Source organism: Leuresthes tenuis, unplaced genomic scaffold (genome assembly GCF_036924035.1).
Source record: "Leuresthes tenuis unplaced genomic scaffold, fLeuTen1.0.hap1 SCAF_20, whole genome shotgun sequence".
In the NCBI taxonomy this organism is placed as follows: domain Eukaryota; kingdom Metazoa; phylum Chordata; class Actinopteri; order Atheriniformes; family Atherinopsidae; genus Leuresthes; species Leuresthes tenuis.
This window is the reverse complement of record NW_027325374.1, coordinates 32,740,287-32,762,846: the sequence shown is the minus strand read 5'-3', so window position 1 is coordinate 32,762,846 and position 22,560 is coordinate 32,740,287. Positions and strand designations below refer to the sequence as shown.

General features: G+C 47.0%; 1 protein-coding gene across 3 annotated transcripts in view; it reads left to right on the top strand.

The window, feature by feature from the left end:
• Positions 1–1,067: 1,067 nt before the first annotated feature.
• jmjd1cb (jumonji domain containing 1Cb) overlaps positions 1,068–22,560 on the top strand; it is a 179,787-nt gene continuing 158,294 nt past the window's right edge. For 2 of the 3 annotated variants that reach the window (XM_072373442.1, XM_072373441.1), the window contains exon 1: positions 1,069–1,497. In XM_072373442.1, coding sequence (XP_072229543.1) covers positions 1,342–1,497 — 156 coding nt within the window. In that variant the 5' untranslated portion in view covers positions 1,069–1,341. Of the gene's footprint in view, positions 1,498–22,560 lie in introns of all 3 variants that reach the window. The other variant, XM_072373443.1, reaches the window with a different exon arrangement.

The following is a 22,560-nucleotide window of genomic DNA, read 5'->3' as shown; positions in this document are numbered from 1 at the left end:
CTGTCCTCTATGCTGTTGCATGGTGGGGCAGCAGTTTGAGCTATCTATCTATCTATCTATCTATCTATCTATCTATCTATCTATCTATCTATCTATCTATCTATCTATCTATCTATCTATCTATCTATCTATCTATCTATCTATCTATCTATCTATCTATCTATCTATCTATCTATCTGTCTGTCTGTCTGTCTGTCTGTCTGTCTGTCTGTCTGTCTGTCTGTCTGTCTGTCTGTCTGTCTGTCTGTCTGTCTGTCTGTCTGTCTGTCTGTCTGTCTGTCTGTCTATCTATCTATCTATCTATCTATCTATCTGTCTGTCTGTCTGTCTGTCTGTCTGTCTGTCTGTCTGTCTGTCTGTCTGTCTGTCTATCTGTCTATCTATCTATCTATCTATCTATCTATCTATCTATCTATCTATCTATCTATCTATCTATCTATCTATCTATCTATCTATCTATCTATCTATCTATCTATCTATCTATCTATCTATCTATCTATCTGTCTATCTATCTATCTATCTATCTATCTGTCTATCTATCTGTCTGTCTGTCTGTCTGTCTGTCTGTCTGTCGGTCGCTATATAGATGTGTAATAATTGTGTATTTCCAGAGAACAGACTGTTTATTACATAAGAATAATATATATGCATACATATATTATATGCATACATATACATATAGAGTGGCATGAAAAACAAGATAGAGTCATTGAGTTATAAAACAAATACTCATTGTTGTTGATACTATCCTGAAAATGCACATTTATAACACAACTATTCACATCAATTTCTTTTAGGCACGTTAAAATAGCCTGCTCTTACATGCCAAAGGTTTTGCTGTTCTTGTTAATAAGAGGAAAGGTGGTTCGACCAGCATCATAACAATGGTTTTAGAGCACAGCCTGGAAGCACTTGCTTTTCACAGACTTGACTCGTGGCAGTCGTACAAGAACAAACTGTTGTAGATCTGTGCTGGCACAAATACCACTGATCTGACGGGTTCGGCTGAGCGGAGGGATACAATTGTTCAGTGGTCTGTGAATACGCTGGGATTCTGCGGAGAAACACAAGTATGGATGGCAGCTGTGATGCGGCGCTGTTCTGCCGTTTTTTCTAGCTCGTAGGAAAGAGACTGACGCCTGAGCGGGTGGAGACTGCCATACATTTAAATCCCCCGGGTCGTTTTTTAGACTTTAGAAACGAATACCTTTACCTTTTTATTTCCTTTAGGTCGTTTGATTCTTTACAGCCACTTTAATGTCGTAAATGGCAGGTTTGTAAGGGCGTCGTTGTTGGGAAGTTTTTCGAGGGGGGGGTGGGGGGTTTGACCAGCAAAGGGCCATGGCAGTTGAGGCTCGGCCGGAGCTGGTCGGGAAGCGGTTCCTCTGTGTCAGTGGGGATGAGACACATGAAATCGGCGACATTGGTCGGTTGCCGTGGAGGTCTGGGGTAATACGAGCAGTCAACAACCGCAACAGCGACAATTCCGAGCTGACGGTAAGGAAAGCGCTGACTTTGTCCTAGCCTTTGGTCTGTTACATGCAAAGCAAATGGGAAAATCTGTGGTTGTCGGCTGGCCAGCGACGCGATATTGTGGATTTGCAAGCGGGAATTATTTAGCTGTTGCTTTGGTACCGTGGATATCTGGCTTGAAGTGTCTTCTTTTTGTATTCTGTATGGTTTCGTAAAAGTATTTGTCAGTGTTGGTTTTGGACTACTTAAGCAAGCGAGTCAATGTGAGGCAGACTACCAGCAGGGGTTATGGGAAGGCAAACAGCTAGCTTGGATCCAGACAGTTCTCCGCTTATTTACATCCTACTCTTCAAACATATTCACCCATGTACACTGGCTATCTGAAGCATTTATGTGTTCTCATATGTAGTAAATACTGAGAACATTTGGACGACAGTGGGTCCAATTTAGATCGTCTTTAATCTATCTGTCTGCAGAACAGGTAATATAAGATAATATAATTATAATTTAACCCAGTAGTAGATGCTAAACACTAGCTGGATGCTGTTGGTATTCAGGAGTGGTTGCATTTGTAAAAGCATGAGTAGGAATCTCAGTCCCGTGCAGCTAAACGCTTTAATCTGCTGTATACTGCGAATCAGCTGACGGAGGTGAGGTTAGCTTTCCACAGTTATTCCCGCGGTACTGATTTAACGTTGAACTAATCCTTATAAGCTCGTTATTGTTCACATTGCTGTGTGTAGGGCGTATAGATCGATCATATAGCCCGTGTGCCTGTTTCAGTCAGGCCGACGATAACCCCATCGACTTGGACGGGGTGCAGGAATGCTGGGACTTGTAAAAACATCAAACTGGCTTGCTGCAGGCTGAACAATGGCCAGTGTGTCTTCATGTCAAGTATTGTCTGCATCTGCATTTTAAAGAGATTGTGCTACCAATCCCGTGCCGCGGAGCACTGAAGATCTTTCCTGACTGATGTATCATTCAATTCTCACATAGTCACTTTCCTGGTCTTTGATATATTTCAATCTTGAAAAATTTTTTTTTCTCATGATTTTCTTTTTCTTTTACCCAACATGCTAAAACCAGCAGGTAATGAGCTATATGCCTCGACAAGCCCTGGGTTGGTTAACACACAGCATTGCTGCTGTACAGCGTGCCAATCTTTCCTTTTCTTTTGTTCCCAGGCTCCATCTATTTGTATGCAGAAAACTGGGCAAACACCAGCACATTTCACTTTTCATCATTTATTGCGTTATCTTTGCACATTTTGGGCTTATACTTTGGACATTCAGTCATCAGATATTCCATCTTATGGTAAATATCATCATCTGATGGTGCCAGTGCTCTGAGGTAGGGTTATTCTTTGTGTCTGAGCAAGATATCTGTTAAAGCTAGACCAACATACATAGCAGAGACTATTATTCTATATTATTAACTACATTATCTGTTTTTTTTTTAATAGATTGCATTCGCCACATTGCTGGTGTCATAGCTTTCTGTTATTCTGTATTTAAATAATAAAGTTTGAAATGCAGCAAAGTGAGGTGGCATAGCTCTGTTACAGTGCCATAACTGAGCACTCTTTATGGTGCTAATGGAATTGACTGCACTGAAAATGAATGAAACCACATTTTCCCAGCTTCCTGTAGAACTGCTCTTTGTGTGTGATGTGATCTAGGCTCTTCTGGTTGTATCCATATAAAATGGGGAACAGTCTCATTAGCAAGGGGTTTAAGTGGCTGAGTGAATACAGTGGTGGGGGATTCAAGATTAGATTAAAAGTGTGTCAAGTCGAGCTGTCAGGGCTTTGTCAACTGTCTGTGGTTAGACAGGCAAGTGCTCCATGACTGTTGCTTTGCCTTTCTGAAACCTAGTACATGTGTTCACTTTTACTCAAGTCACAAACTGCAATCATAGTTGATGAATAAGTCAGAACTCATTTTTTGGATGTGTCTGACGTCTGTCCCATGTGTGTCTGACATCTGTCCCATGTGTGTCTCACGTCTGTCCCATGTGTGTCTGACATCTGTCCCATGTGTGTCTGACATCTGTCCCATGTGTGTCTGACGTCTGTCCCATGTGTATCTGACATCTGTCCCATGTGTGTCTGACATCTGTCCCATGTGTATCTGACATCTGTCCCATGTGTATCTGACATCTGCCCATGTGTGTCTGACATCTGTCCCATGTGTGTCTGACATCTGTCCCATGTGTATCTGACATCTGTCCCATGTGTATCTGACATCTGCCCATGTGTGTCTGACATCTGTCCCATGTGTGTCTGACATCTGTCCCTGTGTGTCTGACGTCTGTCCCATGTGTGTCTGACGTCTGTCCCATGTGTGTCTGACATCTGTCCCATGTGTGTCTGACGTCTGTCCCATGTGTGTCTGACGTCTGTCCCATGTGTGTCTGACATCTGTCCCATGTGTGTCTGACATCTGTCCCATGTGTGTCTGACATCTGTCCCATGTGTGTCTGACATCTGTCCCATGTGTGTCTGACGTCTGTCCCATGTGTGTCTGACGTCTGTCCCATGTGTGTCTGACGTCTGTCCCATGTGTATCTGACATCTGTCCCATGTGTGTCTGACATCTGTCCCATGTGTGTCTGACGTCTGTCCCATGTGTGTCTGACGTCTGTCCCATGTGTATCTGACATCTGTCCCATGTGTGTCTGACATCTGTCCCATGTGTGTCTGACATCTGTCCCATGTGTGTCTGACGTCTGTCCCATGTGTGTCTGACATCTGTCCCATGTGTGTCTGACATCTGTCCCATGTGTGTCTGACATCTGTCCCATGTGTGTCTGACATCTGTCCCATGTGTGTCTGACGTCTGTCCCATGTGTGTCTGACATCTGTCCCATGTGTGTCTGACGTCTGTCCCATGTGTGTCTGACATCTGTCCCATGTGTATCTGACATCTATCCCATGTGTGTCTGACGTCTGTCCCATGTGTGTCTGACGTCTGTCCCATGTGTGTCTGACATCTGTCCCATGTGTGTCTGACATCTGTCCCATGTGTGTCTGACATCTGTCCCATGTGTGTCTGACGTCTGTCCCATGTGTGTCTGACGTCTGTCCCATGTGTGTCTGACATCTGTCCCATGTGTATCTGACATCTGTCCCATGTGTGTCTGACATCTGTCCCATGTGTGTCTGACGTCTGTCCCATGTGTGTCTGACGTCTGTCCCATGTGTATCTGACATCTGTCCCATGTGTGTCTGACATCTGTCCCATGTGTGTCTGACATCTGTCCCATGTGTGTCTGACATCTGTCCCATGTGTGTCTGACATCTGTCCCATGTGTGTCTGACATCTGTCCCATGTGTGTCTGACATCTGTCCCATGTGTGTCTGACGTCTGTCCCATGTGTGTCTCACGTCTGTCCCATGTGTGTCTGACGTCTGTCCCATGTGTGTCTGACATCTGTCCCATGTGTGTCTGACATCTGTCCCATGTGTGTCTGACGTCTGTCCCATGTGTATCTGACATCTGTCCCATGTGTGTCTGACATCTGTCCCATGTGTGTCTGACGTCTGTCCCATGTATCTGACGTCTGTCCCATGTGTGTCTGACGTCTGTCCCATGTGTGTCTGACGTCTGTCCCATGTGTATCTGACATCTGTCCCATGTGTGTCTGACATCTGTGCCATGTGTGTCTGACGTCTGTCCCATGTGTGTCTGACGTCTGTCCCATGTATCTGACATCTGTCCCATGTGTGTCTGACGTCTGTCCCATGTGTGTCTGACGTCTGTCCCATGTGTATCTGACATCTGTCCCATGTGTGTCTGACATCTGTCCCATGTGTGTCTGACATCTGTCCCATGTGTGTCTGACGTCTGTCCCATGTATCTGACATCTGTCCCATGTGTATCTGACATCTGTCCCATGTGTGTCTGACGTCTGTCCCATGTGTGTCTGACATCTGTCCCTGTGTGTCTGACATCTGTCCCATGTGTGTCTGACGTCTGTCCCATGTGTGTCTGACGTCTGTCCCATGTGTGTCTGACATCTGTCCCATGTGTGTCTGACGTCTGTCCCATGTGTGTCTGACATCTGTCCCATGTGTGTCTGACGTCTGTCCCATGTGTGTCTGACATCTGTCCCATGTGTGTCTGACATCTGCCCATGTGTGTCTGACGTCTGTCCCATGTGTGTCTGACGTCTGTCCCATGTGTGTCTGACATCTGTCCCATGTGTGTCTGACATCTGTCCCATGTGTGTCTGACATCTGTCCCATGTGTGTCTGACGTCTGTCCCATGTGTGTCTGACATCTGTCCCATGTGTGTCTGACGTCTGTCCCATGTGTGTCTGACGTCTGTCCCATGTGTGTCTGACATCTGTCCCATGTGTGTCTGACGTCTGTCCCATGTGTGTCTGACATCTGTCCCATGTGTGTCTGACGTCTGTCCCATGTGTGTCTGACATCTGCCCATGTGTGTCTGACGTCTGTCCCATGTGTGTCTGACGTCTGTCCCATGTGTGTCTGACATCTGTCCCATGTGTGTCTGACGTCTGTCCCATGTGTGTCTGACGTCTGTCCCATGTATCTGACATCTGTCCCATGTGTATCTGACATCTGTCCCATGTGTATCTGACATCTGTCCCATGTGTGTCTGACATCTGTCCCTGTGTGTCTGACATCTGTCCCATGTGTGTCTGACATCTGTCCCTGTGTGTCTGACATCTGTGCCATGTGTGTCTGACGTCTGTCCCATGTGTGTCTGACGTCTGTCCCATGTGTGTCTGACGTCTGTCCCATGTGTGTCTGACGTCTGTCCCATGTGTGTCTGACATCTGTCCCATGTGTGTCTGACGTCTGTCCCATGTGTGTCTGACGTCTGTCCCATGTGTGTCTGACATCTGTCCCATGTGTGTCTGACATCTGTGCCATGTGTGTCTGACGTCTGTCCCATGTGTATCTGACATCTGTCCCATGTGTGTCTGACGTCTGTCCCATGTGTGTCTGACATCTGTCCCTGTGTGTCTGACATCTGTCCCATGTGTGTCTGACATCTGTCCCATGTGTGTCTGACATCTGTCCCATGTGTGTCTGACGTCTGTCCCATGTGTGTCTGACATCTGTCCCATGTGTATCTGACATCTGCCCATGTGTGTCTGACGTCTGTCCCATGTGTGTCTGACATCTGTCCCATGTGTGTCTGACGTCTGTCCCATGTGTGTCTGACGTCTGTCCCATGTGTGTCTGACATCTGTGCCATGTGTGTCTGACGTCTGTCCCATGTGTGTCTGACATCTGTCCCTGTGTGTCTGACGTCTGTCCCATGTGTGTCTGACGTCTGTCCCATGTGTGTCTGACATCTGTCCCATGTGTGTCTGACATCTGTCCCATGTGTGTCTGACGTCTGTCCCATGTGTGTCTGACGTCTGTCCCATGTGTGTCTGACATCTGTCCCATGTGTGTCTGACGTCTGTCCCATGTGTGTCTGACATCTGTCCCATGTGTGTCTGACGTCTGTCCCATGTGTGTCTGACGTCTGTCCCATGTGTGTCTGACATCTGTCCCATGTGTGTCTGACGTCTGTCCCATGTGTATCTGACATCTGTCCCATGTGTGTCTGACATCTGTCCCATGTGTGTCTGACGTCTGTCCCATGTGTGTCTGACGTCTGTCCCATGTGTGTCTGACGTCTGTCCCATGTGTGTCTGACGTCTGTCCCATGTGTGTCTGACGTCTGTCCCATGTGTGTCTGACATCTGTCCCTGTGTGTCTGACGTCTGTCCCATGTGTGTCTGACGTCTGTCCCATGTGTGTCTGACATCTGTCCCATGTGTGTCTGACATCTGTCCCATGTGTGTCTCACGTCTGTCCCATGTGTGTGTCTGACGTCTGTCCCATGTGTGTCTGACGTCTGTCCCATGTGTGTCTGACGTCTGTCCCATGTGTGTCTGACGTCTGTCCCATGTGTGTCTGACGTCTGTCCCTGTGTGTCTGACGTCTGTCCCATGTGTGTCTGACGTCTGTCCCATGTGTGTCTGACATCTGTCCCATGTGTGTCTGACGTCTGTCCCATGTGTGTCTGACGTCTGTCCCATGTGTGTCTGACGTCTGTCCCATGTGTGTCTGACGTCTGTCCCATGTGTGTCTGACATCTGTCCCATGTGTGTCTGACGTCTGTCCCATGTGTGTCTGACATCTGTCCCTGTGTGTCTGACGTCTGTCCCATGTGTGTCTGACATCTGTGCCATGTGTGTCTGACGTCTGTCCCATGTGTGTCTGACATCTGTCCCTGTGTGTCTGACGTCTGTCCCATGTGTGTCTGACGTCTGTCCCATGTGTGTCTGACATCTGTCCCATGTGTGTCTGACATCTGTCCCATGTGTGTCTGACGTCTGTCCCATGTGTGTCTGACGTCTGTCCCATGTGTGTCTGACGTCTGTCCCATGTGTGTCTGACGTCTGTCCCATGTGTGTCTGACGTCTGTCCCATGTGTGTCTGACATCTGTCCCATGTGTGTCTGACGTCTGTCCCATGTGTGTCCCTGTGTGTCTGACATCTGTCCCATGTGTGTCTGACGTCTGTCCCATGTGTGTCTGACATCTGTCCCATGTGTGTCTGACATCTGTCCCATGTGTGTCTCACGTCTGTCCCATGTGTGTGTCTGACGTCTGTCCCATGTGTGTCTGACGTCTGTCCCATGTGTATCTGACGTCTGTCCCATGTGTGTCTGACATCTGTCCCATGTGTGTCTGACGTCTGTCCCATGTGTGTCTGACGTCTGTCCCATGTGTGTCTGACATCTATCCCATGTGTGTCTGACATCTGTCCCTGTGTGTCTGACATCTGTCCCTGTGTGTCTGACATCTGTCCCATGTGTGTCTGACATCTGTCCCTGTGTGTCTGACATCTGTCCCATGTGTGTGTCTGACGTCTGTCCCATGTGTGTCTGACGTCTGTCCCATGTGTATCTGACGTCTGTCCCATGTGTGTCTGACATCTGTCCCATGTGTGTCTGACATCTGTCCCATGTGTGTCTGACATCTATCCCATGTGTGTCTGACATCTGTCCCATGTGTGTCTGACATCTGTCCCTGTGTGTCTGACATCTGTCCCATGTGTGTCTGACGTCTGTCCCATGTGTATCTGACATCTGTCCCATGTGTGTCTGACATCTGTCCCATGTGTGTCTGACATCTGTCCCTGTGTGTCTGACATCTGTCCCATGTGTGTCTGACATCTGTCCCATGTGTGTCTGACATCTATCCCATGTGTGTCTGACATCTGTCCCTGTGTGTCTGACATCTGTCCCTGTGTGTCTGACATCTGTCCCATGTGTGTCTGACATCTGTCCCTGTGTGTCTGACATCTGTCCCATGTGTGTGTCTGACGTCTGTCCCATGTGTGTCTGACGTCTGTCCCATGTGTATCTGACGTCTGTCCCATGTGTGTCTGACATCTGTCCCATGTGTGTCTGACATCTGTCCCATGTGTGTCTGACATCTATCCCATGTGTGTCTGACATCTGTCCCATGTGTGTCTGACATCTGTCCCTGTGTGTCTGACATCTGTCCCATGTGTGTCTGACGTCTGTCCCATGTGTATCTGACATCTGTCCCATGTGTGTCTGACATCTGTCCCATGTGTGTCTGACATCTGTCCCATGTGTGTCTGACATCTGTCCCATGTGTGTCTGACATCTGTCCCTGTGTGTCTGACATCTGTCCCATGTGTGTCTGACGTCTGTCCCATGTGTATCTGACATCTGTCCCATGTGTGTCTGACATCTGTCCCATGTGTGTCTGACGTCTGTCCCATGTGTGTCTGACATCTGTCCCATGTGTGTCTGACATCTGTCCCATGTGTGTCTGACATCTGTCCCATGTGTGTCTCACGTCTGTCCCATGTGTGTCTGACGTCTGTCCCATGTGTGTCTGACATCTGTCCCATGTGTGTCTGACATCTGTCCCATGTGTGTCCCTGTGTGTCTGACATCTGTCCCATGTGTGTCTGACATCTGTCCCATGTGTGTCTGACGTCTGTCCCATGTGTGTCTGACATCTGTCCCATGTGTGTCTGACATCTGTCCCATGTGTGTCTGACATCTGTCCCATGTGTGTCTGACGTCTGTCCCATGTGTATCTGACATCTGTCCCATGTGTGTCTGACGTCTGTCCCATGTGTGTCTGACATCTGTCCCATGTGTGTCTGACGTCTGTCCCATGTGTGTCTGACATCTGTCCCATGTGTATCTGACATCTGTCCCATGTGTGTCTGACATCTGTCCCATGTGTGTCTGACATCTGTCCCATGTGTGTCTGACGTCTGTCCCATGTGTATCTGACATCTGTCCCATGTGTGTCTGACATCTGTCCCATGTGTGTCTGACGTCTGTCCCATGTGTGTCTGACATCTGTCCCTGTGTGTCTGACATCTGTCCCATGTGTGTCTGACGTCTGTCCCTGTGTATCTGACATCTGTCCCATGTGTGTCTGACATCTGTCCCATGTGTGTCTGACATCTGTCCCATGTGTGTCCCTGTGTGTCTGACATCTGTCCCATGTGTGTCTGACATCTGTCCCTGTGTGTCTGACATCTGTCCCATGTGTGTCTGACGTCTGTCCCATGTGTGTCTGACATCTGTCCCTGTGTGTCTGACATCTGTCCCATGTGTGTCTGACATCTGTCCCATGTGTGTCTGACATCTGTCCCATGTGTGTCCCTGTGTGTCTGACATCTGTCCCTGTGTGTCTGACATCTGTCCCATGTGTGTCTGACATCTGTCCCATGTGTGTCTGACGTCTGTCCCATGTGTGTCCCTGTGTGTCTGACATCTGTCCCATGTGTGTCTGACATCTGTCCCTGTGTGTCTGACATCTGTCCCATGTGTGTCTGACATCTGTCCCATGTGTGTCTGACATCTGTCACGTGTCTGTCCCATGTCTGTCCCATGTGTGTCTGACGTCTGTCCCATGTATCTGACATCTGTCACGTGTCTGTCCCATGTCTGTCCCATGTCTGTCACATGTCTGTCCCATGTGTGTCCCATGTGTCTGACGTCTGTCCCATGTGTGTCCCATGTGTCTGACGTCTGTCCCATGTGTGTCTGACGTCTGTCCCATGTGTGTCTGACATCTGTCCCATGTGTGTCTGACGTCTGTCCCATGTGTGTCTGACGTCTGTCCCATGTGTGTCTGACGTCTGTCCCATGTGTGTCTGACATCTGTCCCTGTGTGTCTGACATCTGTCCCATGTGTGTCTGACGTCTGTCCCTGTGTGTCTGACATCTGTCCCATGTGTGTCTGACGTCTGTCCCATGTGTGTCTGACATCTGTCCCTGTGTGTCTGACGTCTGTCCCATGTGTCTGACGTCTGTCCCATGTGTGTCTGACGTCTGTCCCATGTGTGTCCCATGTGTGTCCCATGTGTCTGACGTCTGTCCCATGTGTGTCCCATGTGTCTGACATCTGTCCCATGTGTCTGACGTCTGTCCCATGTCTGTCACATGTGTGTCCCATGTGTCTGACGTCTGTCCCATGTGTGTCTGACGTCTGTCCCATGTGTGTCCCATGTGTCTGACGTCTGTCCCATGTGTGTCCCATGTGTCTGACGTCTGTCCCATGTGTGTCTGACGTCTGTCCCATGTGTCTGACGTCTGTCCCATGTCTGTCACATGTGTGTCCCATGTGTCTGATGTCTGTCACGTGTCTCCCATGTCTGTCCCATGTCTGTCCCATGTCTGTCACATGTCTGTCACGTGTGTCTGACGTCTGTCCCATGTCTGTCCCATGTCTGTCCCATGTGTCTGACGTCTGTCCCATGTGTGTCTGACGTCTGTCCCATGTGTGTCCCATGTGTCTGACGTCTGTCCCATGTGTGTCCCATGTGTCTGACGTCTGTCCCATGTGTGTCTGACGTCTGTCCCATGTGTCTGACGTCTGTCCCATGTCTGTCACATGTGTGTCCCATGTGTCTGATGTCTGTCACGTGTCTCCCATGTCTGTCCCATGTCTGTCCCATGTCTGTCACATGTCTGTCACGTGTGTCTGACGTCTGTCCCATGTCTGTCCCATGTCTGTCCCATGTGTCTGACGTCTGTCCCATGTGTGTCTGACGTCTGTCCCATGTGTGTCCCATGTGTCTGACGTCTGTCCCATGTGTGTCCCATGTGTCTGACGTCTGTCCCATGTGTGTCTGACGTCTGTCCCATGTGTCTGACGTCTGTCCCATGTCTGTCACATGTGTGTCCCATGTGTGTCTGACATCTGTCCCTGTGTGTCTGACATCTGTCCCATGTGTGTCTGACATCTGTCCCATGTGTGTCTGACATCTGTCCCATGTGTGTCCCTGTGTGTCTGACATCTGTCCCTGTGTGTCTGACATCTGTCCCATGTGTGTCTGACATCTGTCCCATGTGTGTCTGACGTCTGTCCCATGTGTGTCCCTGTGTGTCTGACATCTGTCCCATGTGTGTCTGACATCTGTCCCTGTGTGTCTGACATCTGTCCCATGTGTGTCTGACATCTGTCCCATGTGTGTCTGACATCTGTCACGTGTCTGTCCCATGTCTGTCCCATGTGTGTCTGACGTCTGTCCCATGTATCTGACATCTGTCACGTGTCTGTCCCATGTCTGTCCCATGTCTGTCACATGTCTGTCCCATGTGTGTCCCATGTGTCTGACGTCTGTCCCATGTGTGTCTGACGTCTGTCCCATGTGTGTCTGACATCTGTCCCATGTGTGTCTGACGTCTGTCCCATGTGTGTCTGACGTCTGTCCCATGTGTGTCTGACGTCTGTCCCATGTGTGTCTGACATCTGTCCCTGTGTGTCTGACATCTGTCCCATGTGTGTCTGACGTCTGTCCCTGTGTGTCTGACATCTGTCCCATGTGTGTCTGACGTCTGTCCCATGTGTGTCTGACATCTGTCCCTGTGTGTCTGACGTCTGTCCCATGTGTCTGACGTCTGTCCCATGTGTGTCTGACGTCTGTCCCATGTGTGTCCCATGTGTGTCCCATGTGTCTGACGTCTGTCCCATGTGTGTCCCATGTGTCTGACATCTGTCCCATGTGTCTGACGTCTGTCCCATGTCTGTCACATGTGTGTCCCATGTGTCTGACGTCTGTCCCATGTGTGTCTGACGTCTGTCCCATGTGTGTCCCATGTGTCTGACGTCTGTCCCATGTGTGTCCCATGTGTCTGACGTCTGTCCCATGTGTGTCTGACGTCTGTCCCATGTGTCTGACGTCTGTCCCATGTCTGTCACATGTGTGTCCCATGTGTCTGATGTCTGTCACGTGTCTCCCATGTCTGTCCCATGTCTGTCCCATGTCTGTCACATGTCTGTCACGTGTGTCTGACGTCTGTCCCATGTCTGTCCCATGTCTGTCCCATGTGTCTGACGTCTGTCCCATGTGTGTCTGACGTCTGTCCCATGTGTGTCCCATGTGTCTGACGTCTGTCCCATGTGTGTCCCATGTGTCTGACGTCTGTCCCATGTGTGTCTGACGTCTGTCCCATGTGTCTGACGTCTGTCCCATGTCTGTCACATGTGTGTCCCATGTGTCTGATGTCTGTCACGTGTCTCCCATGTCTGTCCCATGTCTGTCCCATGTCTGTCACATGTCTGTCACGTGTGTCTGACGTCTGTCCCATGTCTGTCCCATGTCTGTCCCATGTGTCTGACGTCTGTCCCATGTGTGTCTGACGTCTGTCCCATGTGTGTCCCATGTGTCTGACGTCTGTCCCATGTGTGTCCCATGTGTCTGACGTCTGTCCCATGTGTGTCTGACGTCTGTCCCATGTGTCTGACGTCTGTCCCATGTCTGTCACATGTGTGTCCCATGTGTCTGATGTCTGTCACGTGTCTCCCATGTCTGTCCCATGTCTGTCCCATGTCTGTCACATGTCTGTCACGTGTGTCTGACGTCTGTCCCATGTCTGTCCCATGTCTGTCCCATGTGTCTGACGTCTGTCCCATGTGTGTCTGACGTCTGTCCCATGTGTGTCCCATGTGTCTGACGTCTGTCCCATGTGTGTCCCATGTGTCTGACGTCTGTCCCATGTGTGTCTGACGTCTGTCCCATGTGTCTGACGTCTGTCCCATGTCTGTCACATGTGTGTCCCATGTGTGTCTGACATCTGTCCCTGTGTGTCTGACATCTGTCCCATGTGTGTCTGACATCTGTCCCATGTGTGTCTGACATCTGTCCCATGTGTGTCCCTGTGTGTCTGACATCTGTCCCTGTGTGTCTGACATCTGTCCCATGTGTGTCTGACATCTGTCCCATGTGTGTCTGACGTCTGTCCCATGTGTGTCCCTGTGTGTCTGACATCTGTCCCATGTGTGTCTGACATCTGTCCCTGTGTGTCTGACATCTGTCCCATGTGTGTCTGACATCTGTCCCATGTGTGTCTGACATCTGTCACGTGTCTGTCCCATGTCTGTCCCATGTGTGTCTGACGTCTGTCCCATGTATCTGACATCTGTCACGTGTCTGTCCCATGTCTGTCCCATGTCTGTCACATGTCTGTCCCATGTGTGTCCCATGTGTCTGACGTCTGTCCCATGTGTGTCTGACGTCTGTCCCATGTGTGTCTGACATCTGTCCCATGTGTGTCTGACGTCTGTCCCATGTGTGTCTGACGTCTGTCCCATGTGTGTCTGACGTCTGTCCCATGTGTGTCTGACATCTGTCCCTGTGTGTCTGACATCTGTCCCATGTGTGTCTGACGTCTGTCCCATGTGTCTGACGTCTGTCCCATGTGTGTCTGACGTCTGTCCCATGTGTGTCTGACATCTGTCCCATGTGTGTCTGACGTCTGTCCCATGTGTCTGACGTCTGTCCCATGTGTGTCTGACGTCTGTCCCATGTGTGTCCCATGTGTCTGACGTCTGTCCCATGTGTGTCCCATGTGTCTGACGTCTGTCCCATGTGTGTCTGACGTCTGTCCCATGTGTCTGACGTCTGTCCCATGTCTGTCACATGTGTGTCCCATGTGTCTGATGTCTGTCACGTGTCTCCCATGTCTGTCCCATGTCTGTCCCATGTCTGTCACATGTCTGTCCCATGTCTGTCCCATGTCTGTCACATGTCTGTCCCATGTCTGTCACATGTCTGTCCCTTGTCTGTCCCATGTGCTTCCCATGTGTCGAGATAACCCGAGATAACTCGGTTGATAGTCACACTAAACGTGCATGTAGATGGTGAAACACGTGGTGAATTGGATTTTGCGTTCTGCAAATGCTCAAGATTTTTTCCCAGCGTCGTTAGCCAAAAGTCAAAGGAGCTGTTGGAAAGAAAGAAACAACGCGATGGAGAATGCAAATGAGAATGATTCCATTCATTCACCGCCATGTATACTTGGATAATAACCAACTATGGCTATAATCGAATTAATCTCATCATGTAGACCCACTATCACATGATTTCTTCAGGAATGTCACTTTTGGTCTTGTAGAGTGTGGGGATCACTGTGTCAGTAAAATATCTCTGCTCCAAAGTGTGCAACATGACCCATAAGCCCCTTTTGTACAACTGAATATGGATGCAAATCCTTGGAAATAAAAGTTGCAATACAGTTTGTAAATAGTTGATTCATTCAGAATTTTGAGGAAGCTTTGAAAACACTTTGTTGATGGTTGGCTACAATGCCGGTGTGGTGTTTTACATTCTCCTGTAGATGATTTAGGTCTAACTTCATAAAGCCAAAGTGCTCCTATGAGCCAGCTTTTAATACAGATGGTACCTGTTTTGAGCTCAGCCATCTTGCAGCTCTGTTATGTGCACACTACAGGCTGTCTGCGTGCTGAAGTGCAGCCTTTTGCATCAACTTTACCTTATCAGTTGATTCTTGACATTTGTGAACCAATTCAGAGTCAGTTTGATAAACCTGACAATACTTTTGATTGGCCGATCCGATCTAAAGTTTTTGACGCTTGCTGAAAGAAAGTGCTCAGTTTGAGCCTTTCACTGGTACTGAGGCAAAAAAAGTGCCACACTCATGCCTACCAGTGAAAAGAATGAGCAGGCAGCCAGGTCACTGCCTGCAGGAGCATCTGTTTGACTTTACAGTCCACTGCACGCGTGTGTACAGTAGCACTGCTGCCAGCTTGTTGTTCGGACTGTCTCTGTGTGGCTGATCAGCAACAAATGACTAGCTGTGACTGGGAAAGAACTTTCCACATACATCCATGCGGGGTTACTGAAGTGCTGCGATATTCAGTGAGTGTGTGTTGAGTCCTTGTGACTTTTTAAAACAGTTGAGGGAAAAAAATGATGGAATCACCTTGTGATTTCCAGTCATAAGTTTTTTAATGCAAATGATCCGCAGTTGAGAGTTCTTACAGACCTGAATAGACTGTTTAACCTGGCTGACAGCTGTCAGTGGACACAGTGGGAAGGGTTGGGTGGCTGCAGCTCAGGAGGAAGAGCAGTCGCCCAGAGATCGGAAGGTTCCACTCTGGCTTCCCCTTCTGTATGAGTGTGCGTGAATGGGTGAATGTGGCATACAGTAGTGTTAGAAGCGCTTTGAGTGGTCAACTAGACTAGAAAAGCACTATACAAGTACAGTCCATTTACCATTCTAACCTTTCCTCAAGAAGATCATTCAACAGACTGTGTCAAAAAGGAAGCATACAAGTAGATGAAGGAAAACATCAAAGCATCAAGACAGAAAACTCAAAGCAATATGCCTGAAAATAAATAATAAAAACAGAATTAGTGTTTGCAAACAAAATGTGAATGAAAGTGATATTCAGTGATAAATCACCAATCTGGAACTTTAGTTTGGTCCAGTGAAACATAGAAAGATGACTGGCTGAAGAAAACCAGCACATTTCCACCATCATTGATGATGTGGGGCTGATGCTAGGTAGAGGACATGGGGAGATGGCAGCCTCTACAGGACATGCACAGGTGGGCTCTGACATCAATCAGAAGGTTTGATGAGGCTGAGCTCATTTTCTGATGATGAGCGGTGTTCAAACTTTCTTCAGGAAAAACATATCAGCTCAGTGACATGACCAGTAAACTGAGACAAAAAGAAGTTGTACAACAAGGCTGCTCTGTCCACTGTTCCAGCCTCACCGGCTGTTGGGCGTGTCTGTGGCGACAGCGAACCTGTGTCTCAGGTTGTGGTGTGTCACTCACAGTCTGACAAGTTTTCCACTATTTTGTTGAAACAACTTTTAAAACAACTTTTTAAAAATTGCTAAATCAATCATTGGGTCGGTCAGTCCAGTCCATAATGTGGCCATTTGGAGGATTTCAGGGGAGACTACCGCCTCGTCACGTGCTGTATACTGGCTGATACTCATTATGTCATAATTCAACTCAGGAAGTGATAACATCAGAAATTCTGTATGATATGATGTAAATTTAAATGACGATTTTATCAGAATACGTAACAGCTACAGCCATGTGAAATAATAAAAACTTTGTGCTTATGTGCTAAATTCAGTGGGCAGCTCTGAACTTTTGTTAGTGCTTCATCATGTAAAATGCTTACAACTTGGTTTCTCATGAGAAGGAGATGAAAGAGGTGGGATTTTCTGCAGACCCAGTATAGGTGCAAAAGACTGGCACCCCCAGGAAACTGTGGTGGACTCTTAGTCGCAGTTTATGCTTCTCCGTCATTCGTCGACGTGGAATGGAAGAGTATAGATGTAGTAGATGTTCTGGAAGAGTATAAATTAAGCTTGATACACCAAGCCATCAATCGGCTCTGTGTCTGAAGCCTCTGTGACCGTGTGGCTCTCTTGTCTTTTCGGCATAACACACACCCACACACACACACACACTATTTGTTGAGCCGCTTCATCATGTTAAACCGCTGTGGGGTCGGGCATCTCTCTGATGGACTGTTCAGCATACTTGATAAACTCTAGTATGTTCATGCAACTTTAACTGAGCTATTTGTTTATTCATAAATCTTAAATGCTCAGTAAAAGCATATATGTAAAAAATAGTCTTTATGATGTGTTTGTTTAAATCTTAACAGCAGTTCTTGAGTCTGAACACATTAGATAGGTTATAACTGAGCTATAACCATGTTGGATAATAATGACTACAAAAACATTTTTTACTTTAATAAGTCCTTTATATACCCCTGCTCCATCCTCTTCCACAGATATATTGTACCTGGAAGGTTGTATTTGCTGTGTGTTCCAGAGGAATGTTTTATCCCAGCTCTGCTGACGTAAGGCGCTGAGGCAGAGGGGTCGACCACTGCTGCTGCTTTCGTTAGTCAAGTCCATACCTCAAAAAATAAAAGCTGTCGTTAAACCAAACAATCTACACATTGAGGTATGTTGTACGAAGCCACAAAGTCAATGTGATGAAGTCAGTTGTTTATTTTCAGTTGTTTTACTAAATCAAACAGCTCAATGAACATCATCCATGATTGGCTCATTTCTGCCAGAAATTGTAGCACCATTATTTAGAGTACAAATACACAGAAAGGCAGTCAGCTATGCAGAAGTATTAAATCAACGTTAATGTGAATGTCTTCGTTTCGTAGATTTTGATTTACACTTTGAACCAAGTGTTTGATTATAGCCAGCGTGTCAGTTTTGTAATAATGTCTCATGCAAAGTCCTGGAGATATGTGGAAAAGTTTCATCGGTCTGAACAAAGAGACACTGAAAAATTCAGGTTTCCACAGCTACACTGAAGGTAGAAGTGGATCGTCTGGAGCGAGTGTTTGTGCGTGCTGCTTCATAATCTGTCCTGCTGACGTGCTTCAGTGTATGCGTCTCATACTCTGAACAAAACCAGCCATTACTGTTGATCTATAAACCGCACACAGAGATTTTCTCTGTGCTTTTTGGTACAATGTCCTGCCTCTTCTGGACTCTGCACCCCTGCCCTGGCATATCCAGCTGTAAGACTGCATCTCCAACAGGAAGTCTCCTGCAGTGAAGTTTGAGTGTGAATAACAAGAAATTGTCTGCGTTTCTCCCTGAAAAACTTAAATATTCATGTGTGAAAACTGCTTGAGTAGCTCCGTTGTGACGGAGTTATTGTTCTTAGTGTCTTTCTGCTGGTGTTGGAAGGCAGCACAGACTCACATCAGGGGGATTTTAGCATTTGTTAGTTGTTGCAATAGTAAATGTAATTCATGTCAGGTCAATAAAAGCAGCTTATAGACTGATTGAGATTCACCTGTTAAGCTTCAGTATTTCCCAGTGACATCAGGATAATGTGGTGTTTGGGCCGTGGGGTAACTGGATATACAGAGTGTTAGTAGTTTGTTGTCTGGTGCCTAAGGAAACAGAATGTAATCTGAAGCCAGGATGGGCCGGCTGGGTCTACCCTTCCCCCAACTCTGTCAGACAGGATCACAGAGCACTGAAGTTCCATGACACATTGCCAAATACAGGAGCCTTGAAGTCTTCTATAGGCTCACAGGCTTTCCAGATAAGCCAGGGAACAAACCTCCATAGCTGCTGTAGTTTCCTGGAGGACTGTGAGGATCAGTAGTAACAACAACTGAATGATTAAAAAAGTTGTAGAAATGGATAAAACTGAAATGCATAGTGATGAATTCTTGTTTGATTTGGAGTGCCACGCAGCTCCATTACTTCATGAACTTCAGAGCAAAGCATCTACTACAGGTTACCTTGTTAAACAAACTTGTTTATGTTCTCATTTTGTAGATCATTTACACATTTAGCTTATTCCCATTAATGTGATGGCTTCTGAATGTAAGTGAGCACCATGTTTCTTTTTCTCTGATGTTTACCACAGAAATCTTACAAGGACACAGAAGGGATAGCTTATCATCAGCTGTTCAGAGAAATCTGACAGGTAATGTTAATAGATGAAGAATGAATAGCATTTTCTACACTTTACTCTGTGGTTAACAATGTGTTTTTTATGTGTTAGGCATTAAAAGCCTTTCAGATGCTTGTTGTGTGACAATGCACAGTGCCTGTAAAGCTATATATAATCTAATGATCTAATGTTTAATGGTTAAACATACATGCTGTTATGAGAAATGAGTATGAAAGAGGTTCGAGTGGTGTCAGCAGGGGAGGTAACAGCCATGTTGTTTATTGCAGTGCAGGTAAACCCTATTAAGTAATCACACCAACTGTTGATTGAGTATCATCATATTTTCTAGCAGTTCCATCCTCTGCGAGTGTGTTCTGTGCGCTGAACGTGGTTGTGCAGCCTCTGTGCATCTAGAGCCTTTTGCTGCCAGAAATATGTGAAACGGTCTGAGCTATGGGCTCCTCGGGGTTGTGTCAGTGCTGTTGTTGGTGCTTTAGCTTTGTTCTGCTAAAGTCTTAAAGAACTAAGATCTGCTTTTTAATAAAAAAAAAAACAAAAAAAAAAACAGATTTAAACATGGTGGTAATTGATAGTTTAACTGTCCATAAACCTACTGTCAAAGCAAACAAGCACTCCAAAGTTAGACTTTATTAAATTCTTTTTCCCAGATCAAATGGATGCATCATGTCATAAGCAACAGCCAGAGAACATTTGTGTGCTGGCACAGCATGAGTGAGGGAGATCCAAAGCTAGCAGTTTGTTAAGAAATGATGTCAGGTGAAGCCTTAAGAGCCGTTTATGCTTCTCCATCATTCTCCGCCGTAGCCTGACGTGCACCTCAAAATAATTCTACTTACACCTACACCTACCTAGACGCGGGCTGTAAGGGCTGTGATTGGTCCGCTCAGAACGTAATTTCCGGCAGTTGCCTTTTCTGGTCTTAATGGCTGTATACGGTGAAGAAGCTCGCTGACATTGGAAAGTATCGAAAGTACATTTGTTCATCCAGGTCCCTCAGTGGGTGAACCAGTGTTGTTGTAAATTCACCCGTTCAGCCTCGGCCGGTCGTACAGACCCCCCCGCAAACGTCTTCTCTGTCGCCTGCGCTTCAACATTTGCAATAAAAGCATTTGTTCTTCAATATTGATGAGCTCCAACTGCAAATACAGCTGCTCCACCTCGGTTGCCATTGGTTACTGTTTAACTCTGACCAGAAGGAAAATCAGGGATTGGGCTATAACTCCTGAAACCACACAAACACCCAGCCACACCCCCCTACCGGCATGGTGAGCTGCAGAGCAACATGTTCCCTCAACGCAGAACTTCGAATGCTCAATGACGACCTCACGTTGACGTCGTCGATGTTGTAAAGGAGTATAAACTAGGACTTAGAGGCCATGAAAAGGGTTGAGGGGACAACAAGTACCATAACACCAGGCCAGGGATCCCTGCAGAGAGAGAGAAACACCTGCAGTCTGACAGCAAAGTGTTCTGTTGGGAAAATATCTAACAATGAGATCTTTAAGATATGATGGAGAGCTTTATATGTGAGGAGAAGAATCTTAGATTCTATTCTGAATTTAACAGGGAGCCAATGAAGAAAAGCTAAAACTGGAGAAACATGATCTCTGCTGTTAGCTCACGTGGGCAATTTAGGACGCTCTTGTTGCTTCTTTTCTCAGCAGAAAAATCTTTCCTATTGTCTCCTTTCCAGATATTATTTTTTCTTTGATATCTACAGATCAATAAAATGTCCCTTAATGTTCAGTGAGAAGAGGCTGGCAGCTGTTATGTTCTTTTACTTCTTATTGGCAGATTCAGCCAGGCCTTCTGCCGCTGGTGCATGAGTCACCAGCTGCATTCTGATATTACACAAATCCAGAGAGACAGAATGGAAGGCAAGAGAGATGAAGGGAAGAGTTAAAGTGAAAGAAAGGCTTTTCCAAAAATGAAGAGAAGAAGAGGGAGAGAGTTCAAGAGCTGTGTACTCTCATTAGTTGTTTGATTTTCCATCCAGCCAGCCTCTCAGGCAGAGAGGGAACGAGAGAGCAGAGGAGAAGGGAAAGAGAATGAGAGAGAGAGCGTTCTGTCTGCTCTGTCTGGCCTTTCTCCCATAGCAACAGCGGCTTAGCCACGTGAACGCCAGTTCCTTTGAGTTCACCCACTGCATAGAAGTTAACTCCTTCAGCACCAGATTACAGCAGCCCGTGTTTCCTGCAGACTGAGGGTGTAGCTGTGCTGGCATGGAAGCATCTTACAGCTTACATTTTGCTTTGTGAGATTTCCACTCACTGTTGTGTGTGTTTCAATAGAATGTCTGTCACTAGTCATGTTTCCATCCAAAAGTGATTCCAATCATTGGGAAATGCGCATTAAAAGAAATTCGAATCATGTGTGTTTCCATCAAAAGTGCAGACTTTGGTGAAAACTACTCACTTGCGCGAGTTTTCCGCAGGTTGGCATGACAACCCGACTCGGAGTGTATCACCGTGGAGAGAGGACTTGAACCTTAAATACGATTTTGAAAGGTCTTAAAAATGTATTAATGTTACTTTTATTCAAAACAAATGCATAAACCTCAGTCTTGCTGTAAATTATTTCAATTTTTGAGGACGCTGTGACATAACAACAAAACGGAACTAAAGTACCTGTGCACCCCGGTCACAATTTATCCAGCACAACTAGTTAGTGTGTTGGCGCACAACATCTTTTTTCTGTTTTTGATGAAGGGGGGGGATCACCGGCAACACGGCTGTTACCGACACACGTAAACTCAGATCTGACCACATATATTCTGTCCTAGCGACAAGATGCTGTTGCATATAAGCGACGTTCCGTGTCCCGTTAACGGATTATTTTCCTCTGGATTCCACTCAGGAAACGAGAGCAGTCTAACGTTACAGGCACTGACACACGCATGAGAAACCCTCACATGATGATGTTAGTACACAATGTAAAATCCCGTTCCTGTGTACCACGTCACCTAATGTTTCTGTAATTACTGTATACTGTGTGTGTGTGTGTGTGTGTGTGTGTGTGTGTGTGTTTGATGGGGCTGATGTACTCTGTGTGTGTGTGTGTGTGTGTGTGTGTGTGTGTGTGTGTTTGATGGGGCTGATGTACTCTGTGTGTGTGTGTGTGTGTGTGTGTTTGATGGGGCTGATGTACTCTGTGTGTGTGTGTGTGTGTGTTTGATGGGGCTGATGTACTCTGTGTGTGTGTGTGTGTGTGTGTGTTTGATGGGGCTGATGTACTCTGTGTGTGTGTGTGTGTGTGTGTGTGTGTTTGATGGGGCTGATGTACTCTGTGTGTGTGTGTGTGTGTGTGTGTGTGTGTGTTT